This window comes from Chenopodium album, chromosome 5 (assembly GCF_948465745.1).
Source record: "Chenopodium album chromosome 5, dcCheAlbu1.1, whole genome shotgun sequence".
Lineage (NCBI taxonomy): Eukaryota > Viridiplantae > Streptophyta > Magnoliopsida > Caryophyllales > Amaranthaceae > Chenopodium > Chenopodium album.
This window is the reverse complement of record NC_137838.1, coordinates 37,613,652-37,635,266: the sequence shown is the minus strand read 5'-3', so window position 1 is coordinate 37,635,266 and position 21,615 is coordinate 37,613,652. Positions and strand designations below refer to the sequence as shown.

At 39.0% G+C, this 21,615-nt stretch overlaps 2 protein-coding genes across 2 annotated transcripts; both read left to right on the top strand.

Annotated features, from left to right (window-relative positions):
• The first annotated feature begins 1,527 nt into the window (after positions 1-1,527).
• LOC145632834 (uncharacterized) lies at positions 1,528-3,420 on the top strand. The gene is made up of 2 exons (XM_081685166.1): positions 1,528-2,444; positions 2,562-3,420. Exons 1-2 carry the CDS (start codon positions 1,528-1,530, stop codon positions 3,418-3,420), a joined length of 1,776 nt encoding a protein of 591 aa, XP_081541292.1.
• A 6,631-nt stretch (positions 3,421-10,051) lies between these two features.
• On the top strand, positions 10,052-19,845 carry LOC145632073 (ubiquitin-like-specific protease ESD4). The gene is made up of 9 exons (XM_081684346.1): positions 10,052-11,281; positions 11,415-11,494; positions 11,570-11,663; positions 11,753-11,851; positions 13,398-13,490; positions 13,570-13,689; positions 15,170-15,273; positions 17,687-17,759; positions 19,448-19,845. The coding sequence occupies exons 1-9, from the start codon at positions 10,448-10,450 to the stop codon at positions 19,508-19,510; spliced, it is 1,560 nt and encodes a 519-aa protein (XP_081540472.1). The 5' UTR covers positions 10,052-10,447; the 3' UTR covers positions 19,511-19,845.
• Positions 19,846-21,615: the final 1,770 nt, after the last annotated feature.

The window sequence follows — 21,615 nt, the reverse complement described above, 5'->3', positions numbered from 1 at the left end:
CACGATTTGTTAGTATTTTATTTTAAAAAAAAATCTAATATATATATATATATTTAAAGGAGAGTTTTTCCCGCAGTTTTTAGAGAGCCACATAGGATTTAATTTTCTTAGCGCGCCATGTAGGATTATAAATTTAAGTGGTAGCCAATTAAATAAGAGATTATTAATTTCTTTTACAATTAAATAATTCAAATGCCACGTAAGCAAAATTGGCGAATGAGATTTTAAAGTTTAATTAGTTAAATACAAAATATTATCTTTTAAGATTAGGGATTTTATCTAATATTTTAAAATTAATATAATAACAATTTTAATCACATAAATATGAAAAATATATTTTTTTAATTAATCTCAAAAGATAATATTTTGTATTTAATTAATTTAAACTTTAAAATCTTATTCGCCAATTTTGCTTACGTGACATTTGAATTATTTAATTGTAAAAGAAATTAATAATCTCTTATTTAATTGGCTACCACTTAAATTTATAATCCTACATGGCGCTAAGAAAATTAAATCCTATGTGGCTCTCTAAAAACTTCGGGAAAAACTTCCCTTCAAATATATATATTAGATTAGAATAGATTGATACATTGATTGATATTGATACATTGATTTTTCCTATATAATATATATTGCTATCGTTAATTTCCAGGCTCGTTAATTGATATATATATTGCTATCGTTAATTTCCAGGCTCGCCTCGACGCATGACAAGTCACACGACCAAAGGGACGACAAGCAGTAAGCGTAACGGATTCTCCTCAAAAGACGGATTGACCAAGTCTTCAATAGATATTCATTCAGCAGTTTCATTCTCCAGATTCAAAGATATTCTCCTTTAGATATTTATCACCAGCAAAGAGACAAGCCCGAGACTAGGTCTAGTAACAGCCTCCTGATTCTAAGGAGGTCGTTAGACGGCTCCAACGGTTCTATGGCCAGCTTAGTTAACCTAATTAGCTCTGTTATAAATAGCTTAGTAATTTTATCAATGAGGGATCATCTTACTCACTGCTCTCTAGAATCAAAACTCTAACGCACTCACAATCATTGTAATCATCAATTTTTTCATAGTGAATCGGTGGTCTTGCACCCACCCACAGTTTTTCCCGTGTTTGGGTATTCTGCGTCATCAAATCATCTTGTCTGTTACTTTTTACTTTTCAAATACTCTAGACGTCGTACGTCCTAGCCTTAGGTCGCCCTTGAGCGAAATTTGGCATAAACAATTTGGCGCCCACCGTGGGGCCGACGACTAGATAATCCATCGAAAAACCCCAAAAACAATCTTCTCTTTTAATAGAGCACCCCGCCGCCATGGTGTCATCCAAAGAAAACCTGACAATTGAGCAACTCATGGAGCAGATTCGAAAGACGCAAGAGGAGCTCAAGCAGTAAAAGGCGGAGAACGCCCGGATCACTGAAGAAAGTCAGAAGACCGCAGAGACGCTCAGGAAAGAGTTGGACTCTGTCCGCAGCCACATCCCCCATCGTCGTCGCCCTACTGACGACATCCCCACCATGATGGACCTGGATACTAAAGGGGAAGACGGAGATGACGAGGAAGAAGAGCAATTAGACGACCAAGAAGTGGAGGACGAGCCAGATCCTACGGCCCAGAGGTTGAGCAAGATCGAGGCTCAGAACGCTAAGTTGCTTCGCCTATTGAAGAGGCTGCCAGGAGCGCCCGTCCCGACAATTACTAAGGAAGCAGACGATTTTTACGCGTCACCATTCGTAGAAGAAATTGCAATGGCAGACGTCCCCAGAAGACTCAACATCCCTCCTCCAGCGTCGCTCTATGACGAAAGCACCTGCCCGCTGGAGCATGTCAATCATTACAAGCAGCGGATGTGGCAGTACTCCATCCCTCGCAACCTGCTCGAGCCAGTCCTATGCAAATCTTTCGGAGCTACCCTTACAGGGCCTGCACTTGAATGGATGTGTGATATCAAACGTGGTTCTATTGCTAACTTTCAAACTTTGTGTAACAGGTTCTATAGTAAGTTCAATAACATTTGCAAAGTTGAAAAGCAGACCAGCGACCTCTACCGCATCATGCAAACAAATGGTGAATCTATCAAGTCTTACTTTAGCAGGTTCAACAAGGAAATGATCGGCATCAAAGGATACGACGTCCGTACAGCCATCGAAGCTTTCAAGAGAGGACTGACGGACGACTCAGAACTCTACAAAGAGCTGACCAAATATCCATGCACGACTTTTGAGGAAGTCAGAACCCGCGCCCTAGCACAGATGCTGTTGGAGGACGACCTCGCCATCCGAAAAGGCATCCAGCCGTCGCCATTCCCTAGAAACGACAAAGTCTCTAGGAGGCCCAACGACAAGAAAAACTGGCGTCGCAGGCCCTATGACAGGCCCGGTCAGGTAAACGCAGTGAATAATGTTAAAACTAACGTTGCCCAAGGTTCTGTCGACAGGTCCTAGAAGCAAGATGCCGACGCATATCCCGACATTGTTGAATATGGATTCTGCGTCGACATCGGGGGCGTGGTGAATGCACTGCACTCTCTAAGAAATGTCGTTCGATGGCCAAGGAAGAGTGACTGGCCAGAAGAAAGCAAGGACAAATCTAAGTGGTGCGACTATCATGCTGATCATGGCCATCGTACCGAGGATTGCAACACCCTGAGAAAGGAAGTAACCTTCCTCCTGAAGAAAGGTCATCTCAAAGAACTGTTGGGAAAAGGCAAGTCAAGCAATAAAGAGGTGTCGCCCCAGCAGCAAAACGAGTCTCAACAGCCATTAAAAGGACCAACGGTCACTAAGGTAGTCAATGTTATTACTAGTGGATCTGATATTTGTGGAATAACCTATTCTGCAGCAAGAAAAGTAGCAAGAACAGGTAATCCCGAAGAAGCCGTCCCCATGGACGCAAGATTGAACCAAGACAAAGCCCTAGAAGCAATGGTCCTCGCCTTCAACGACTGCGACTTGGGAGATTATCGAGAAGAGCATCATGACTCCCTAGTGATATCCTTGACCATCGGCAATTGCCTGCTGAAAAGAGTGCTAGTCGGCGGAGGAAGCTCAGCCAATGTCCTTTTCAAAATCACCTTGGAAGACATGGGGATCGACACCAGAGATGTCATCAGAAAGTCAACAGTCCTCGTAGGTTTCAGAGGAGAGGCTCTCAATACAAGCGGAGAGATAATGCTGCCAACCTTTGCTGGGGGCGTCAACCTTTCAACGCATTTCAACGTTGTAGATTACCCGTCAGCCTACAATGCCATCATCGGTCGCCCTTGGATCCATAGAATGAAAGCCGTCCCGTCAACATACCATCAAGTGATAAAATTTCCAACCAGATGGGGTGTGCAAGTTATCAAGGGAGAAAGGCAGGAAGCCAGAAAGTGCTACAGCTCTAAATTGAAGCCATTTAAAAGGACGGTGTAGCAATTATAGCAAGGGCCAGCGTCAGAAGAGCCCGACGAGCAAGCAATCAATGAAGTGGCGCTTGACCCCCAGTAAACCAGAGCAGACCGTCCGGATTGGGGCGCCGCTCGACCCAGGTATAAGGACTGAACTTATTGAATTTCTTAAAGCTAACAAAGACTGGTTAGAAAACGTCGTGGTAGTCAGCAAGAAGAACGGGAAGTGGAGAGTCTGCATAGACTTCACTGACTTGAACAAAGCATGTCCCAAGGATCCATTTCCTCTGCCACACATTGACGCAATGGTCGACGCAGCCGCCGGTCATGAGCTGCTCACATTCATGGATGCATATTCAGAGTACAACCAAATACTAATGCATCCTGACGACCAAGAGAAGACAGCCTTCATGACGGACAAGGGAATCTATTGTTACAAAGTCATGCCGTTTGGACTGAAGAACGCAGGAGCGACGTACCAAAGGCTCGTCAACAAGATGTTCAAAGAACAACTAGGGGACACAATGGAAGTGTATATCGACGACATGCTGGTCAAATCCAAAAGAGCAGAAGATCATATCGGTTACCTCAAGCAATCATTCGACGTCCTAAGACAATATGGTATGAAACTGAATCCCACTAAATGTTCTTTTGGAGTGTCTGTAGGAAAATTCTTAGGGTACATCGTGACTCAAAGAGGGATTGAAGCAAGTCCCGACCAGATCAAAGCCATTATCAACATCCAGTCCCCTAGGAACGTCAAGGAGGTACAAAAGCTGGCAGGACGCGTCGCGGCGCTCAACCGGTTCATAAGCAAATCATCTGACAAGTGTCGCCCCTTCTATGACGTCTTGTGGAAAACAAGGAATTTATATGGACGGAAAAGCATGAGGAAGCCCTACAAGACCTCAAGAAGTACATGGCATCACCACCTCTACTGTCCAAGCCAAAAGAGCACGAGACGCTGTAGTTATACTTAGCAGTCAGTACCACGTCTGTTAGCGCAGTCTTAGCAGGGAGGACGACAATCAACAATTGCCCGTATATTACGTCAATAAGTCTCTGCTCGACGCAGAGACCAAGTATTCCGCCCTTGAAAAATTAGTACTTGCTTTAATAACTGCTGTTAAAAAGTTGCGGCACTATTTTGAAACCCACCCAGTGGTGGTACGCACTAATTTTCCTCTTAAGTCTGTATTGCGTAGCCCGGATTTGACTGGAAGGTTAGGCAAGTGGAGCGTCGCTCTTAGTGGGTACGACATCAAGTACCAGCCAAGAACGGCCATAAAGTCCCAAGCCCTTGCAGATTTTGTGGCAGATTTCAGCCCGGAACTGGAACCCCTAGCAGCCCAAGAACTCGAAGAAATAAACAGTGCACAAAAAGAAGCAATCTGGACCATGTTCTGCGATGGCTCGTCAAACCAGAGAGGCGCCGGGTTAGGCATCGTGCTAAAATCACCACAAGGGGACATGATTGTACAATCCATCAGCTGCGACTTCAAGGCAACAAATAACGAAGCAGAGTACGAAGCACTAATTGCAGGCATGACCGTCACATCAGACCTGGAGGCAACAGGCCTAAATGTTTACAACGATTCATTGTTGATCGTCAGCTAACTAAACGGAGAATTTGCAGCCAAAGATTCAAAAATGACGGCCTACCTGGGGGTCGCTAAGAGAAAAGCCAAACAGTTCAACCCGTTTAAAATCAAGCAAGTCCCGAGAGAAAAGAACACCCAAGCTGACGCCCTAGCCAACCTAGGTTCGGCGCTCAGAAAGTCGCCTTTCAGTACCATCCCTCTGGTCCACCTTCAAAAGACGTCAGTCGACACGTCCCAGATACCAAATGTAATGGCGATAGACACAACTCCAAATTGGATGATTGGAAATTAGACGACGCCAATCATCCAATACCTGAAGGACGATGTTCTACCAAACGATCCACTAGAAGCAAGAAAATTCAGGTATAAAGCCTCTAGATATACAATTAAGCATGATGTATTGTTCAAAATATCATCTACAGGTCTTTGGCAAAGATATCTCGTCGGCGACAAGCAACAAGAAGTCTTGCAGGAACAACACGACGGAGAGTGCGGCAACCATTCTGGAGGTCGCAGTCTAGCAAACAAAGTCCTGCTAGTAGGCTACTTTTGGCCAACTTTGAAGAAAGACGCCGAAACATACATAGCAAAGTGCGACAGCTGCCAAAGATTCACAGGGTTAACACACAAACCACCTGAGATGCTCCATCCCACGTTGTGTCCATGGCCCTTCATGAAATGGGGGATGGACATAGTAGGGAAGCTACCGGTCGCCCCAGGACAAAAAGTATTCATGCTTGCACTGACGGACTACTTCTCAAAGTGGATTGAGGCAGATTCATTCATTCAGGCACGTGACAAAGAAGTCATTTCATTTATATGGAATAACATAATCTGCAGGTTTGGCATCCCCTCAGAAATCGTATGTGACAACGGGTCACAATTCATAAGTGACAAGACCAGAAGGTTCTGCGACAAGTGGAACATCAAGCTTTGCACGTCAACACCCCGATACCCACAAGCCAATGGCCAAGCTGAATCAAGCAATAAGACGATCATTCAATCGCTGAAGAAACGACTCAAGGAGGCCAAGGGAAAGTGGGCAGAATAACTCACGTCAGTCCTTTGGGCGAATAGGACGACCCCGAGGACGTTAACAGGGAAAACACCATTCTCACTTGTCTATAGGTGCGAAGCAGTCTTGCCATCTGAGGTACGGATCCCAACCGCAAGGTATGGTCTTATGACAGGTGATCAAAACAACATAGAGATGTCATTCAACCTTGACACATCAGAAGAACTAAGAGAGGCAGCCTACCTAAGGATGGCAGCACAACAACAAATTGTCGCATGAAGCTTCAACAAGAACGTCAAAGCTAAGGTATTCAGGATCGGAGATTGGGTGTTAAGAAAGGTGTTCCAAAACACCAAAGACCCAGCAGACGGAAAGCTAGGACCGACATGGGAAGGACCATACCAGATCCTCAATGTCGTAGGTAAGGGGGCATACAGACTCATGTCCCAAGAAGGTAAAGTCGTTCCTCGAAGCTGGAACGCAACACATCTCAAACTTTACCACTTTTATGTAAAGGCAAAGGTACTCAAACGCCCGATCTTAAGTCTTAAATTCATTCGTTTAAGTTTTCTGACTTAGGCATCGGAGGGCCGTTGGCAAAAACACCAACGGCCAGTCCTAACGCATGTTTTGCAGAAATAACGCAAGGGCATCAAGACGCCATCTCTAGGATAAGACGCGACAGAAAGTCAGTCACAGCCTAGTAAATGGGCGAGACACGACAGAAAGTTAGTCACGACCCAAGAAAGCCACGACAGCATAATATCTCATCAACGACGTCAAGTTTGGCCAACTGACGTGCGACATCAGATATTGGGGGCACCTCCCAAGTATACAAGCAATCAAACAACTTAGCGAAAAAATTCTCTATTTCTTTTTTCGTTTTTCTTAATGTAGAAGTGCATTTTGAAAGAACTACTTTTAAAGCTTGTATCTATTTCAAAGGATCAAATGTACGCAAGACATGCAAAAAGTAATAAAAGCAAAGTCATTTCAACATACGTACACAAGTCAAAAGTTTTCTTTGCAGGAAATAAAAGACTAACTGCCCCATGACAGCTAGTAAAGATAGAAACAGTGTTCAAAAGGCAGCAAAATGAAAAAAGATGTCCAAAAAACAACAAGAAACACAAACCTGGTCGTCCCATGACGACCAGTAAAACAAACCAAGTTCAACAAAGAGAAAGCAAGTTCAAGAGTTCAACAAAAGGGAGAGACAACAGAAGTCAGGCATCTTCAGCAGCGACTTCTTCAGCATTATCCCCAGCAACGCCTCCTGGAGTGACTTCAGCTGCGACGTTGGTAGGAACGTCAAGAACCGACTCGGAAAAAGTATCCTCGAGAGTCTTGACACCAGACGCAACACCTTCCAACGTCTCCTTAGAATCAGCAGTAGACTTTGCGTCGTCCCCAAGGGCGTCATCCTCTGAAACCAAGTCAGCTTCAGTCCCAAGAGAAGACAGATACTTGTCCAACTCAGCCTAAGCAGCCTCCATAGTCAGTTGGCCAGACAGGAAAAACTTCAATAGTTTGGCACGAGCCGTCAATTGGTCAAGACACTTGGAGTTTACAGCATCTTTGCGAACCTCGACCAATGCAGCTTCTAAGTAGCAACCTGCTTATCCTTCTGTTGAACCGAGCCCTCCAGTTCAGAGACACACTGCCCTCTTATCTCCAAGGTGGCAATTTGCTTATCCTTCTCATCAACGAGCTTCCTCAGCTTCTTCACCTCTTCTTCCGCCGTGCGCTTCTGAGTACTAATAGTGCCAACTAAAGAGCGAAGGGAAGTCATCTCCTTCTCATTTGAAATAAAATGTCCTCGAATGGCTAACAAATCTTGCAGGGACTACAAGAACAAAAGAAAAGAAAAAACATCAAAACGGGACAAGGTCAAATAGAGAAAGCAACAGAACAAGGACGACTTACGTTCAAGCGACACTGCCTCACTAACAATTTAGGCAGGGGACATCTTCTCCAGACGCCTCTCAGCGCTAGGGAAAAGCAATCTCTCTGCAGAAGGCCAAATTGACGCAGACATAGACGTGCCAGCAAGAAAATCAGTAGGGACGCGCACCACGTAGTCAGACTCCTTGGGTGCCTTCGGAATCTCCTTAGTATGGGGGCTAGACATCGTCTAAATAGGACGAACGTCCAGGACTTCGTCAGCATTCCCTGCAGCTTGCTTCCTCTTCTTCGACGCACGTTCTAGCATCTCAGCATAGGACATCTTCTTGGACTTACCAGATTGGGATTCTAAGACAAAACAAACACCAGACACAACCTATAAACACCCAAGAGGTGTAGTAAAAAGCAGCGACACAAAAGCCAATACCTGTGGCCATCTTTTGCGAATCTGTTTCCGCTTCAACACCCCCCACAGCACTAGAAGAACGACCGAAAGATCGTTGCTTAACAGGAATGCTCAGCACGGCCTCAACCTTTCTTAAACTCTTCTTTCCCGGAGAGACTACAGCAACGACGATATCTGCGACAAAGCAAGCCATAAGAACACACGTCAAAACAAATTGAAAAATTAGGCGACAAGAGATATAAAAATACCTCCGTCGCGCCAACCACAACGAATCCAACTAGCTTCTACGCCCAAAGATTCCCTGTCAACAAACATGTAACGCGACTTCCAACCGCGATCGTTCACTCCCGCTTGCTCGACAAGGGCAGAGTGTCCTCTCTTCAACACTAAGGTACCCCTGTTTTTCTTGGAGAGGTGCAGTTTGTAAGCATAGACTAGATCTGAGAGGTCAAAGGGGTCCTCCCAATCTTTGGTCACCTTCTCCAATGTGTGAGTAACCCTCCAAAATTGAGGTATCACCTGCCCAGGGCTTATGTCCAATACCTCCATCAACGACTTTGCCAAATGACCAAATTGGATGGAATACCCGAACTTGAAGGGGTACTCGTACAACACAATGTGCCCCTCTGGGCAATCTTCTGGCCTTTCGTCGTCAGAAGGAATCTGAACCAGGGTACACTCAGGTAACCCGGCCAAAGCAAGAAAGGCTGGAACTTCCCCCTCACCAAGGTCACTAGGAGGATCATCGTTTTCAGCCATGTCATTAACAATCTCACTTTCGCCCCGCTCTAAAACCCTAAGTGAAAATCTCGTTCTTCGAGCCAAATTCGACTTCCTAGTCATACGCTAAACTATAAACCGAGGAAAAATGAAAGTATAAAGTATGAGAGTTACCTGGAAAAGCAAGAGTCGGAGCAGGCTAAACCGCCGGAGAAATTTGAATCAACAAGCAAAGTGAGTAAGTTTGGGGATTTTTGAAGAGAGAAAAGAAGATTGGAGGAAGAGTGTGGAAGTGGAAAAAAAGGCACGGTTATTTATGCAATAATTAGGTGAGAGAAGTTATTACAGTTTTTCGAAATTGTAGTGGGTTAGTGGGAAGTTAATTGTTCCCTTGATCTGCCCACGATCAATCCAACAATTAGGGGCAAATTGTTATGGGTAATTTCCAGGCTCGCCTCGACGCATGATAAGTCGCACGACCAAAGGGACGACAAGCAGTAAGCGTAACAGATTCTCCTCAAAAGACGGATTGACCAAGTCTTCAATAGATATTCATTCAGCAGTTTCATTCTCCAGATTCAAAGATATTCTCCTTTAGATATTTATCACCAGCAAAGAGATAAGCCCGAGACTAGGTCTAGTAACAGCCTTCGGATTCTAAGGAGGTCGTTAGACGGCTCCAACGGTTCTATGGCCAGCTTAGTTAACCTAATTAGCTCTGTTATAAATAGCTTAGTAATTTTATCAATGAGGGATCATCTTACTCATTGCTCTCTAGAATCAAAACTCTAACGCTCTCTCAATCATTGTAATCATCAGTTGTTCATAGTGAATCGGTGGTCTTGCACCCACCCGCAGTTTTTCCGTGTTTGGGTTTTTTGCGTCATCAAATCATCTTGTCTGTTACTTTTTACTTTTCAAATACTCTAGCCGTCGTACGTCCGGTCGCCCTTGAGCGAAATTTGGCATAAACATATATATATATTTATTTTATTTCTTTTTTGCATTTTGCCACTTTGCCGCTTTAGTAGTAAACTCCTTCGGTCACTCAATAAATTGGGAATTTCTCAAAACCCAAAATTCATTAATCTTCAATTTCTTTCTTTAACACCCAAAATTACGCACATCTCTTCTGCACCCGTTCTCCATCTTTGCCAATTGCTAATTTGCCGAATTTCGATTTCATATTTAGCTCCCATTTCTTTTTTCAATTTCTAGGGTTTTTACGACATCAATTTCGCCGCTTTCTGGTTTGAATTCTTTACTGGTTTGTTCGATTGAAATCTGTTTTCTCTTTAGTAGGGTTTATATTTCTCAAATTTCGTTGATTATTTGTCAAATTTGATGGTATATATTGCTATTATTATCTGCAATTGTTGTGGGTAGATGGGTTAGGATTTAGCCAATGGGTGCCCTAACAAATAATCGTAAGCGGGTGGATGAATGTTTTAGTTTATGTAATCAATCTCCTTCTATTGTTTCGTCGAATCATAATCATTATTATCTTAATCACATTGAATTGCATACATCGAAGAAACGTAGAATTAGTATTCAAAGCCATAAGAAGGTGATTACTTCACCACCACCCAGTGCTGTTTCGTGGTTAAGTCGGTATCCTGAACCGGAGAAGCTGAAAAGGGAGGTCCATGCTCCTGTTAGGTCGAACAGATTTGGAGTATTGTCGAGTGGATTAAAGCGTAGGAGTAGTGGGCTCGGGGAGAAGGAATCGATGGGGAATGCTTTGAGGACTATTTTTGAGCAGAAGAAACAAAATGCCGTTAACGTTTTGCGCTATTTTAAGTTAGGTAAGGATAAGAAGGTTATTGATGTGGAAGCTGAGCCTGAGAAGGAAAATGTGATTTCGAAGGGGTGTGAGGAGGTGGAGATTGTAGAAGATGGCCATGAAGTAAGATCAGTTGTTTCTGATGACGGTAGAGTGGTGAAGGGTTATGAATTAAAGCCACAGACCCGGGAATCGGATGGGAAAGCATTGAGAAATGGTGCTATTCAAGGTCTCTCGGTGGTGCCAGATTTGATCAAAGCTGAACGTTCTGGTAAAGTTGTAGCACTTGGCCGTGAGGCATATAAACAAATGCTGATTAATGTAGACCGAAATTATTCTCCTAGGCAAAGTACTAGAGATTCTGAAATCAAAATACAAGAGGCTAAGTTGCAGTCTTTACGGTCGTCGCAGAAACAAAGGGACAAGAAAGCAAAGGAGCAGAAGAAACCAGCAGAGGTAGATTTTCCTTGCTATTGCTTTGGCCTTTGAGGCTGTGACAAGTCTAATTATCATACTGTACATGATTAACATTTTTATTTGTTTGTTTCTGGGTTTTAGGTTACTGATATTATTTACTATGCAATTGCAGGACAAGCTGCGTGAGCCTTTTGTGCCTCTGACAGAAGAGGAACAGAGAGATGTTGCACGTGCCTTTTCAAATACTAATCGGTATTTAAGCATTAAACATGGATCATATGGTAACTAGTGTTGCTTGTATAAAATTTTTGTTTGCTTCTGCTGCAGGAGAAAGATTTTGGTCACCCATGACAACTCCAACATCCAGATCACTGGTGAGCATTTGCAGTGCCTGAGACCCGGTGCATGGTTGAATGATGAAGTGAGTTGCTTTTCCCAATTTTTCATCTTTGTACGAGTGATACTAGCATGTTTGTCACTGACATCTCTCCCCTTTTTCTCTGGTTGCAGGTCATCAATGTGTATCTTGAGCTGCTGAAAGAGAGGGAAAGAAGAGAGCCAAAGAAATTTTTGAATTGTCATTTCTTCAATACATTTTTCTATAAGAAGGTTTGTAATTGATTTCCCTGGCCAAGTATGCTGATTTTATGCTTTCTATTGGACTATACTTTGTTTGGGACGTAAGCTTATTTCCTTTCAGTTGAAATGATTTGAACCTATCAAAAACGTATCATGACCTTGTTTTAGTTTGAATTGAACATGGATAGCCCTTTTTTAAATTTTATTAGTACATATCAAACTAAGAATTATTTTTGTAAAGCATATGAGAACAAAGCCTTGATTATCAGAATTACACATGTACAATTAAGGGTTATACATATGCTTGTATAAATTATGGGATATTTGTCGATGGCTTACTTTGTATAACAATGTATTGAGGAGTAGATAAGAGGATTGGAAAAGCCTTGAAAAGACCAGCCTAACAAAAAAAATTTTGGAGGATCATCTGCTCGATTTGGAAAGTTCATGACTGGCTAGTGTCTAGGTTGGGTCTATGTCTAAACATATATCAATATTAAGTTCATATCGTAATATTGTAAATTGTAATTTTCCATATTATATTAATAAAACAATTTTGATAATTATGTCCTTATATTAAGACTATGTAACCAGATATGGCCCAGACTCGTTCCATGGACCTGCTAGGACTAACAATTTTATAGTGGTGGTTATGTGATGTTGGAAATCAGATCTCATGGGTCATTCATGTTTGATATTGATTGTGCGTACATTTTCATTCAAATGAAAGACACTGAAATGATTCTTTGCACATAAAATCAATCAATTAAAGCCTTTATCCCATAGGTGGGGTTGGCTACATGAACCAAATTTGATTGTTCCGTGTAATCATCGACTAAGATCCTCATTCTCTATTCCTTACGATCCAATGCCTTATCCTCATTCAAATCCATATACTTCATATCCTTCCTAACTCCTTCTAACTAAGTCATTGACGATCTTCTCTCCCTCGTTTAACACCTCCATGGTCCCACTCTTCCACTCTCCGTAGCGGTGTGCCCTCGGGTCTCCGTCTTACATGCCCAAACCAACACTAATGATTTTCCCATAGTTTGTCCGCAATGCCTGCCACACTTACCTTCTTGCGAATAACTTCATTTCTAATTCCATCTCTGAGTGTTTACGCACATCCACCTTACATTCGCATTTCCGTAACCTCAATCCTTTTAATGTGCTCCTTCTTAGAAGCCCACATTCTGCAGCATAGAGCAACACTGGTCTTATGGCTGAAATGGCTATGACTGAGGGATCTTAATTTTGCAAATGGATTTTGCACATAACCAGTATGTATAATGTGTTTAAAATTTGAATTTTGCAAATGGATGTGATTGCTGCTAATCTGAGCTTGTGGTGATTGTCTGTGGTGGAAGTATATAAAACTTAATTTCGCTCTTATCAGTTATGTCTGCCTGTTATTGGTGGCATCTGCCTTGTAATAGTCTTTGATGATTAGGGTAATATTGGTGCTTTTGAAAAATGGACTCTTTGTCTTCCAGTATTGGTTATTCTATTCTGATGATTTACCCTTTATCTACTGGTAAATGATTATAATATTGATTATTCCTCATGAGTGCAGCTGATTGGTGGAAGAAATGGCTATGACTATAAAGCTGTCAGAAGATGGACTTCACAGAGGAAGCTTGGATATGGACTCTTGGAGTGTGACAAAGTAGGTTTTTGTCTTATCAATGGTTATTTGATTTCATCATATATGTGTGCTTATTAAGCTGAATGTTCCAACATGGCAGATATTTGTTCCTATCCACAAGGAAGTGCATTGGTGTTTGGCAGTCATTAATAAGAAGGATAAAACATTTCAGTATCTAGACTCATTGGGTGGAAGAGATCTTCATGTTTTGAGAGTATTGGTATGTATTGCTATTAGCCTTTATTGGGTCCAGAATTTTTAATGTGTTGTCACTCCTTGCAAAGAGATCTATCTATCTTGTATGAATTTATTACATTTTCTTATCAAAATGTGTTTATTAGAAATAGAAATAAAAGAATACATCAATTACAAGACATCAATATCGAAAAAGCCTCTTTAGAGTAAATCCTGAACTTTAATATTTCCAGCTTCCTATGCCTTTTTTTTTGGCTCCTAGTGTTATCCTAGGAAAGGGGTCTCAACTTATGTTTTACTGGTGGCACTGAATTCCTTTTTATTTGAGTTTTATTGTGTTATAATCCTGCGCATGGTTATCTGCCTCTTTGAAACCAAAAGTTACACTATCAAGCCAATCATTATCCAGGTCACTTGCTGGATATGGCAGATAGCTTCCTCTTTTAACTCACTTAACATCAGCAGAATTTTCAGGATTTGAATGGCTTACTGCCTCTGACATTGCATTCAAATAATAGTAATATGAGTTTAGCATTTGTACCCTAATAGAATTGCGATTTATTGAGGAATAAATTGTAATAATTTGTAGATGTGAATGTATTGAAAAATATTGCAAGTAAGCTTTCATTACTACTAATTGTCTAGGAAGTTTTTTAAAACTTTCAAGTGTGATAAAATTAACCAAATAGATCAGATGATAGTACTTTGCATTGTTAGTGAGAGGTTGTGGGTGTGTGTCATTATGAATACCTTTTGTTTAAAAAAAAAAAAAAATTAAATTATGTAAGGGCCTAAGGGGGTCATTGGTTTTGTAAGGCTCAGGCTCTTAGCACTAGAGAGGGAGTTATATGCTAACACAACCCATTTCCTTTACCCAGGCTTGGGTTTGAGAGTGTTATATGTGTACTGTGTAGTAAAATTCGATTTGCTGAGTATAAATCTCTAGTCTTGTACTTGTCCCCATCGTTGGGATTAAGACCTAATATTGTTGCTGTAAAGATTACCTGCCTTTGTAATCTTTCTACAAACTAAGTAGCAGCATTCTTAACCTTTTAATGTTTGAGCATTCTCTAAATCTTCCAGTTGAATTTGGGTTTTACATTTCAGCTTTTCTCACATCCAGCCATAGTTTCCATAATATGATTTTTACTAAATGTAAAATTAAGTTTAAAAGTTGGAGTCCAACTCATGTAAATCATTGTCAATGTTTTCAAAACACTTTTTGCACTTGGTTTTACTCTTCACATTTGGTTAGGTAAATCTTCAATTTTGCTTTTAACTTAGATATTGAGGTTAGCTTGAAAAAGCATCATATTTGACCTAGTCCCCTACTTTATTCTCTTCTCACAATTTTAATGCATGTAGCAATTAGCTCTGCTGGATACCTTTTCTTTGGGTTTGTTTCCCTTGTTTTTGTGTGTGTAGACCAATCACATTGATCAACTAGGATATTTACATCTGAATTCTGCGTTGATTGAAAGATTTCTTCTTGCCCTTATTTCTAGGCTAGATATTTTGCGGATGAAGTCAAGGACAAAACCGGGCAAGAGATTGATCTTCATTCATGGAAGCAAGAGTTTGTGGAAGACCTTCCAGAACAAGAGAATGGGTATTTTTTTAACTTTTTATTTTGCTGGATTCTTCTCTCAGTAGGACAAGTTTTATTTTTTTATATGCCTTTGGATGATAGTTATTTTTTATTTTTATCTGTGTTTATGTGCGTATTATTTTTGTGGGAATTCATGTGTGTCCTTTTAATTTGCACCAAATTCTCCTTTCTTGCCACCTTCAGTTACTTCTCTTCTTTGGAATTGATGTTTGATCTTCGTTTAAGGTGAATTATGATGCTGATTATAAAATTGAGAAGTACAGAGTTTAAGAATTATTTTGGTATGGCTAGTGAAGAGAAAATTGTACTGGTGTCTAAAGGATGTTAGCATCTTGTTATGTAAGATTCTAGAATTATTAGTTCATTGATTTTTCAAATTTGTTTATATGTAAGTGGTTTTATAATTGGGGTTAGGTGATTCGAATTGTAGATGGCTGTTGATCAAAATCAATAATAGCTTTTGAGATGAACTTTAGTGAATCAGTAATTCTTTTGTTTGGTAGATGCTCCTGGCATGCACCTTTCATGTAAGTGTTATAGCCCAATAAAATTTAGGTTAGCCCATAGAAACTCAGTTCTTGAAAGGTTGGAGTCCCAAAGTGTAATGAGCTACTCATTGATGGAAGAGTTTGAAGGAAGATAAGTGTCAAAATTACTAATTTGATGTAATTGATAAGCATACATATGATGATGCATTAGACCTAAGTACAATGTGGCTGGTGGAGAAGAGTTTCACTTAGAGACTTTAGCCATTTAGGAAGAGATCTAATTGCTAGTTAGCTGGGATTATTTAGCCCCATTATGATCTTTGGTTGTCTGGATTAGGCTGAACTTGTTGAACTTTAGCCATCTTTTACCAATCATCTCAATGCTTTTTTTTTTTTTTTTTTAGATTTCTGCTATTTGAGAGAACATATGTCCATTTTTTTGGGCCTCCTTGTTGGAACTATTTCAGCATTTCTCCTATACTACAAGCTTGTGTTAAGGACTTTCTCAATATGATTATGGTGGTACAATCAAAAGTTTGACATTACCACTACAATTAACCCCATCACCAATACAATTAACCCAAAAACACCCCTTTAATTTAAAGCATTTTTAACACTCCCTAAAGGAAAGTTCTTGACCTATTCTGTATTTATCTGAGAAGTACTCCCCTTTTCATGTGATCTTTCTTCACCTGAAGACACAACAAAAGTCGTATACTAGAATATTAACAGGGTATTTACAATTATTTAAATTGACGATCAGGTAGGGACACTTAGTTGATACCTTGTTATGAGGTAATTATGACATGGCTGGATCAAAATTATTGGTTATGTTGTGGCCAAAAGTTTCAAGAATATTTTACTAATATAGCAAGATGAAGAAGAATTTCATATTTTTTTTTTGTTGTAAAAATATCGTAACTTACACTATATTCACATGGGCTAAATAAATTGAAGAATAGTAACTTTCTTAACATTTTGATAATAGCTTATATCAAATTATTAGATTTAGTTTTCTGCATTCCATGAGAACAAGTCGTTGTTTCCATATACATCGTGTATCAGAATCTTTTGTTTTCCTAACAATAGTTACTACTGTTATATGATTTACAATTTAACATTATGAGATTCGGGGATGAACATTATTACCTGAACTTCAAAAAAGCTTTACATAGCAAATTAAAACAAGCTAACAACCAGCTGTTTAATGATCTTGGGTTTAAGTCTACTTAGCTCTAATATTAGGATTTTGTAATTATTAATTGATAATTAATTTCATAGTGAAGAGGCCAAGTAGTCCTCCATCTATATGATACAAGAACAAAGAATGCCAATCATGCTGAGATAAAGTTAATATCTCATATTAAAGGTATATATCTGAATTGAGGCCAAAGAGGATGTTGGGGATCTCTAAAGGGCGACATACTGACACATATACAACCGTCAGTTACCCTTTGCGGACTTCGCCTCTTGTTGGGGTTTGAAGATGAAGATAGTTCATATACGAGTTGTCTTGCTTTGGCTCATGGATGAACTATAACATCAATCCAATGTGAAGATGAAAACACTAGTATCAAGTAAATTAATTCTCTTAATTTGTTAAGAGTATTGTGACTTGTACTCTTATTGACAACTATTTAAGAATGAATTATAGCTCTATGCCCGTATGTTCTTTTAAACTTACCCAAGAGAAATAAAATAGTTTTACCTTTACCTGCTACGGATATACGTAGTAGTTTATTTTTCCAAAATTTGTAGATGGTCTCTTTTATTTATTTATTTATTTATTTATTTATTTATTTTCATATTTTTCCTCCCATTCTGTTTCCTTTAAGGAGTAGGGTTGCTTTTGTTTTAAGTTTTTGTTTGTTTGTAGTTTTAATTGTTAATAATATTGTTTTAAATCAAGTTCTGCTTTGGAACAGGTTTGATTGTGGTGTGTTTATGGTCAAGTATGCTGATTTTTATAGCAGAGGCTTGGGTCTACATTTTTCCCAGGTATGTAACTTGGGTTAACTGCAATTATTCTACATTGGAATTCCTTCTGCTCCTTTTATAAATTGACCAATCATTCTTATTGAACCTCCTAGAAGTATTCTGTTATAATTGTGATCTAGCAAATTATATGGAGCATATGTGCATGAGTTCTTCTGGCAAGAAAAAAGGCCTGCCTAGATGTATACCACCTCAATTATAATTGCCAACTGGTTTAGTCTATTGTACTGGCATATAATGTTTCCTTTTTCTCAACAGAATTGTGGTTAAGGACTCTAATCCCATTGTTCTCCATATTGAAAAGGAGTGTTTTCATTGTGAGGTAGAAACTAGTATGAATCCGAGATATTAAGCTCAATAGATTATAATATGAGTGCACCTACCTCTATGTGCACCTGGGTGTATATAAAAGGTAGTGGATATTTTTCATCGCTTAGTTCATCCACATTTATCTTTTTTCTCCCGGATAATTTTTTGCTACACACCCTATTGCTAAAATATATGGGAGGGATCCACTATAAACATATCTTGTCAAAACTGAAAACAAAAAACTACATCATCTGATAATTGTTTGTTCTTGTTTCACGTCAACTAATACCTCCTTCATTTGCTCCTCTGTAGTGTATCACCTTTAGCTCAATAACCCATCTCCCTCTACGCTTCAATAATGGCGTCGACTCTTTCTGGCTCTCTCACTTCTCATCTCTCCCTTAAATTCTTAATCTTCTCTCCCAAATCATGCAGCTCTTAGCCAAATTAGCTTCCCCCGTTCCTTGATTGATAACCCAAATCCCATCCCTTCTCCAATTCATCCTCAAATCCCCCATCTTTGGCCACCTACTCTTCTTTTGACTTCCGACGCTTTTGTTGCCGATTTCGTTGATGAATCTCCCATTAAAAAAAAGTTTGTATTCTATTAAACTGTGAAAGATCAACACAAAATTCTTTTAATGTCATCCATCTAGCATCTTTGGTTGAGCTCTTGTTTTGTAAATTTGAGCAAATGTAATTATTTACCCAAATTTTAGGTGATAGTTGTGTTCTCAAGTGAGAGGTTAATGAGACACAATGCTATGTAGCCCAATCTTATAATTAGAATTGGTAACTAGGGATTTGACAAAGTAGAGTCGCATGTACAAGGTTGGTTTTAAAAATGGCATGAAGAACGACACTAGCATATTGTTATTGACAATTATTAATATACCCACTATATACAGTATCTTCCTCTCTCTCTCTCTCTCTCTCTCTCTCACACACACACACACACACACACACACAATCTCATTTTTAGAAGTTCAGTAGTAGTAGTGTGTACTTACATTTACTGAGTTGTGCTGGATGGTGACTACCCTCATTGTGAATCACTGTAGGCCACATGCTCTTTCCTCAATGAGCTTCGAAGATAACATTTTTACCTCATGGTTTTCCAGATTTTATCGATGTATGATAGAATAATTCGTTTGAAGATTGATAGATTGTTGTTACATGTTCTATGGCATTTTGTTTCTTAAATTCCTAACTGGTGCTGGATCATGTTCAATTGTTAGTTGTCTTGACAGTGAAATATAATGCACTTGCCTAAATCTGACCTGCCCATGTTATTGGACATCAACATTGGCTAACCTTGCATTTTTTATATGGTATGAATATGTGAACTCCTGGTTTTTGATTAAAAAATTTTCTTATTGTAGGAAAACATGCCTTATTTTCGACAAAGAACAGCAAAGGAGATTTTGAGGCTAAGAGCAGACTAATATGCATTGTCTGTTAGATAATTCCTGTAATGTATTGGCAGATGTACTTACCAGCGTGAGGTGGTGGGCAAATGGCATTTAAAAGTTCTTTGATTGAGATGACCTCAGCCGTGGGGAAAGCATGGGGTTTTTAATTTGCTGGATTGTGCAGAAATTTAGAATCTTGCATTGTGAGTTGACTGAAAAGCTTGTATATAATATGTAGTTGCGATTCTTGCTTACCTACAACTCTACTCTGTCTACCCTATTTCTTTTGGCCTGGTCCATGTGATTCAGGTTAATTGTATTGGGCTTACCATGTTTACTGAAAATGGATAATCAGTTTTTTGATCTCATCACAGTTGCAATTGTATCAGAGATAACCAGCTGCCTCGTCGTTTTTGAATTTTTTTAAAAAAATTTATTGGTGTTTTTATTTTCTTGGGGTTAGAGCACCAGAAGAGTCGGTTTTAAGCTTTTCGAACGGCAGTTTGATTTTTGGTCCTCCATTTTAAGGTTAAGGCTTTGTTAATTATCAATTAGTGATGAGCCTAGGATGGCTTTCAGGAGTAGGTACCTTAACTTATCCTGATTCTTGTTGGATTAGTCATTATTATATACTTCCTCCATTCTTTTTTTATTGCACCATAGGGATTTTACGCTTGTCAATACATTACTTTGGCTATTAATATCTTTAATTATACTTTTGTAAAAATTATAAAAAAAATTGATATTTGAAAAGTAGATTTTGTGACAAATGTAATTTGATACCACATGACTATATTTTTCTTAATGGATAAATCACAAAAGATGGTCAAATGGAAAAAGTCCTTATGGTGCAATAAAAGAAAAATGGAGGAAATATAATGTTGCAAGATTTTCAGAGCTTTTGAAGTAGGGATGGCAATTTAATCCGAGTTCGATTCGAATCCGATCCGATCCGAAGGAAAAAAATCCGATTCGAATCCGTTTAAAATTAGTCCGAATCCGAATCCGATAAAATAGATCCGAATCCGAATAGGAGGTGGATCGGACTTGGACCCTACGCAAAGTCCGACGGAGTTCGATCCGAGTCCGAATCCGAGAGTATAAGCATATGCTCTATAACTTGAGACAATTATTTGCTTGTTTTGTAGCAAAATTTTGTTATGTAACTTAGTTTATAATTTAAATATGTTATGTTTATACTTTAATTGGTATGACAATACAAGCAATTATAGGTATATGGCATTACAAAAAATAAAAAAAAATATTCGGACCATTTCGGAGGTCCGAATAAACGGACCGGATTCGGATTCGAAAATTACGAGTCGCATCGGATTCGGACTCGGATTCGGATCCAAGTCCAGGGTCCGTTTACTAAACGGATCGGATTTGGATTTAGCCACATCCGACCCGAATCCGATCCGTTGCCATTCCTATTTTGAAGTATTTGAAGGCTTGCCATTATTGAACTGGGTGGAAAAGTGATTTTATTGCCAGGTTGTAATGCCATGTTTACATAGCTTCTACTTTGATTCCTAAGTCGTGATTTTGCTATAATTGTAAGATATTCTTTATGTCAATTAACTCCTAGAATTACTACCTTTGATTTATTATTATTATTATTATTATTATTATTATTTTTATTATTATTATTATTATTATTATTATTATTATTATTATTATTATTATTATTATTATTATTATTATTATTATTATTATTATTATTATTATTATTATTATTATTATTAATATTTATTTATTTATTTTTTTCATATGCTACCTTTGATCAATAGTTTTTTTTAGTAATGTATAAAAACAAATGTAACCATGAAATATGTTGTTAAATTCTCCATTTGTTCCGATTTGTTTTTTACATTTGGAATTGTTTGCGAATTTTAAGGGAAAATAATATAATAATCATTTATTGTTGAGAAAATGCTATAGGGGATTAAAAAATCACAAAGAAAGTGTTGAAGAAAAGAACAAGAGAGGAAGTATTAATGAGTATTGTAATTATTAATTTAATCTAGTTACTCTATTTTTTAAATATTGCACCACTTTTTAAGGAAGTTTTATAAATAGGAAAAATTGCTAGGAATAATCCTTTTTTTTTTGTTTTGTTTTGTTTTGTTTTGTTTTTT

Coding starts and splice junctions, on each gene's coding strand:
- LOC145632834 (XM_081685166.1), top strand. CDS start 1,528: ATGGACCTGGATACTAAAGGGGAAGACGGAGATGACGAGGAAGAAGAG. Junction 2,445..2,561: donor GCCCAAGGTTCTGTCGACAG/GTCCTAGAAGCA, acceptor TCGATGGCCAAG/GAAGAGTGACTGGCCAGAAG.
- LOC145632073 (XM_081684346.1), top strand. CDS start 10,448: ATGGGTGCCCTAACAAATAATCGTAAGCGGGTGGATGAATGTTTTAGT. Junction 11,664..11,752: donor GTGCATGGTTGAATGATGAA/GTGAGTTGCTTT, acceptor CTCTGGTTGCAG/GTCATCAATGTGTATCTTGA. Junction 15,274..17,686: donor CTTCCAGAACAAGAGAATGG/GTATTTTTTTAA, acceptor GCTTTGGAACAG/GTTTGATTGTGGTGTGTTTA.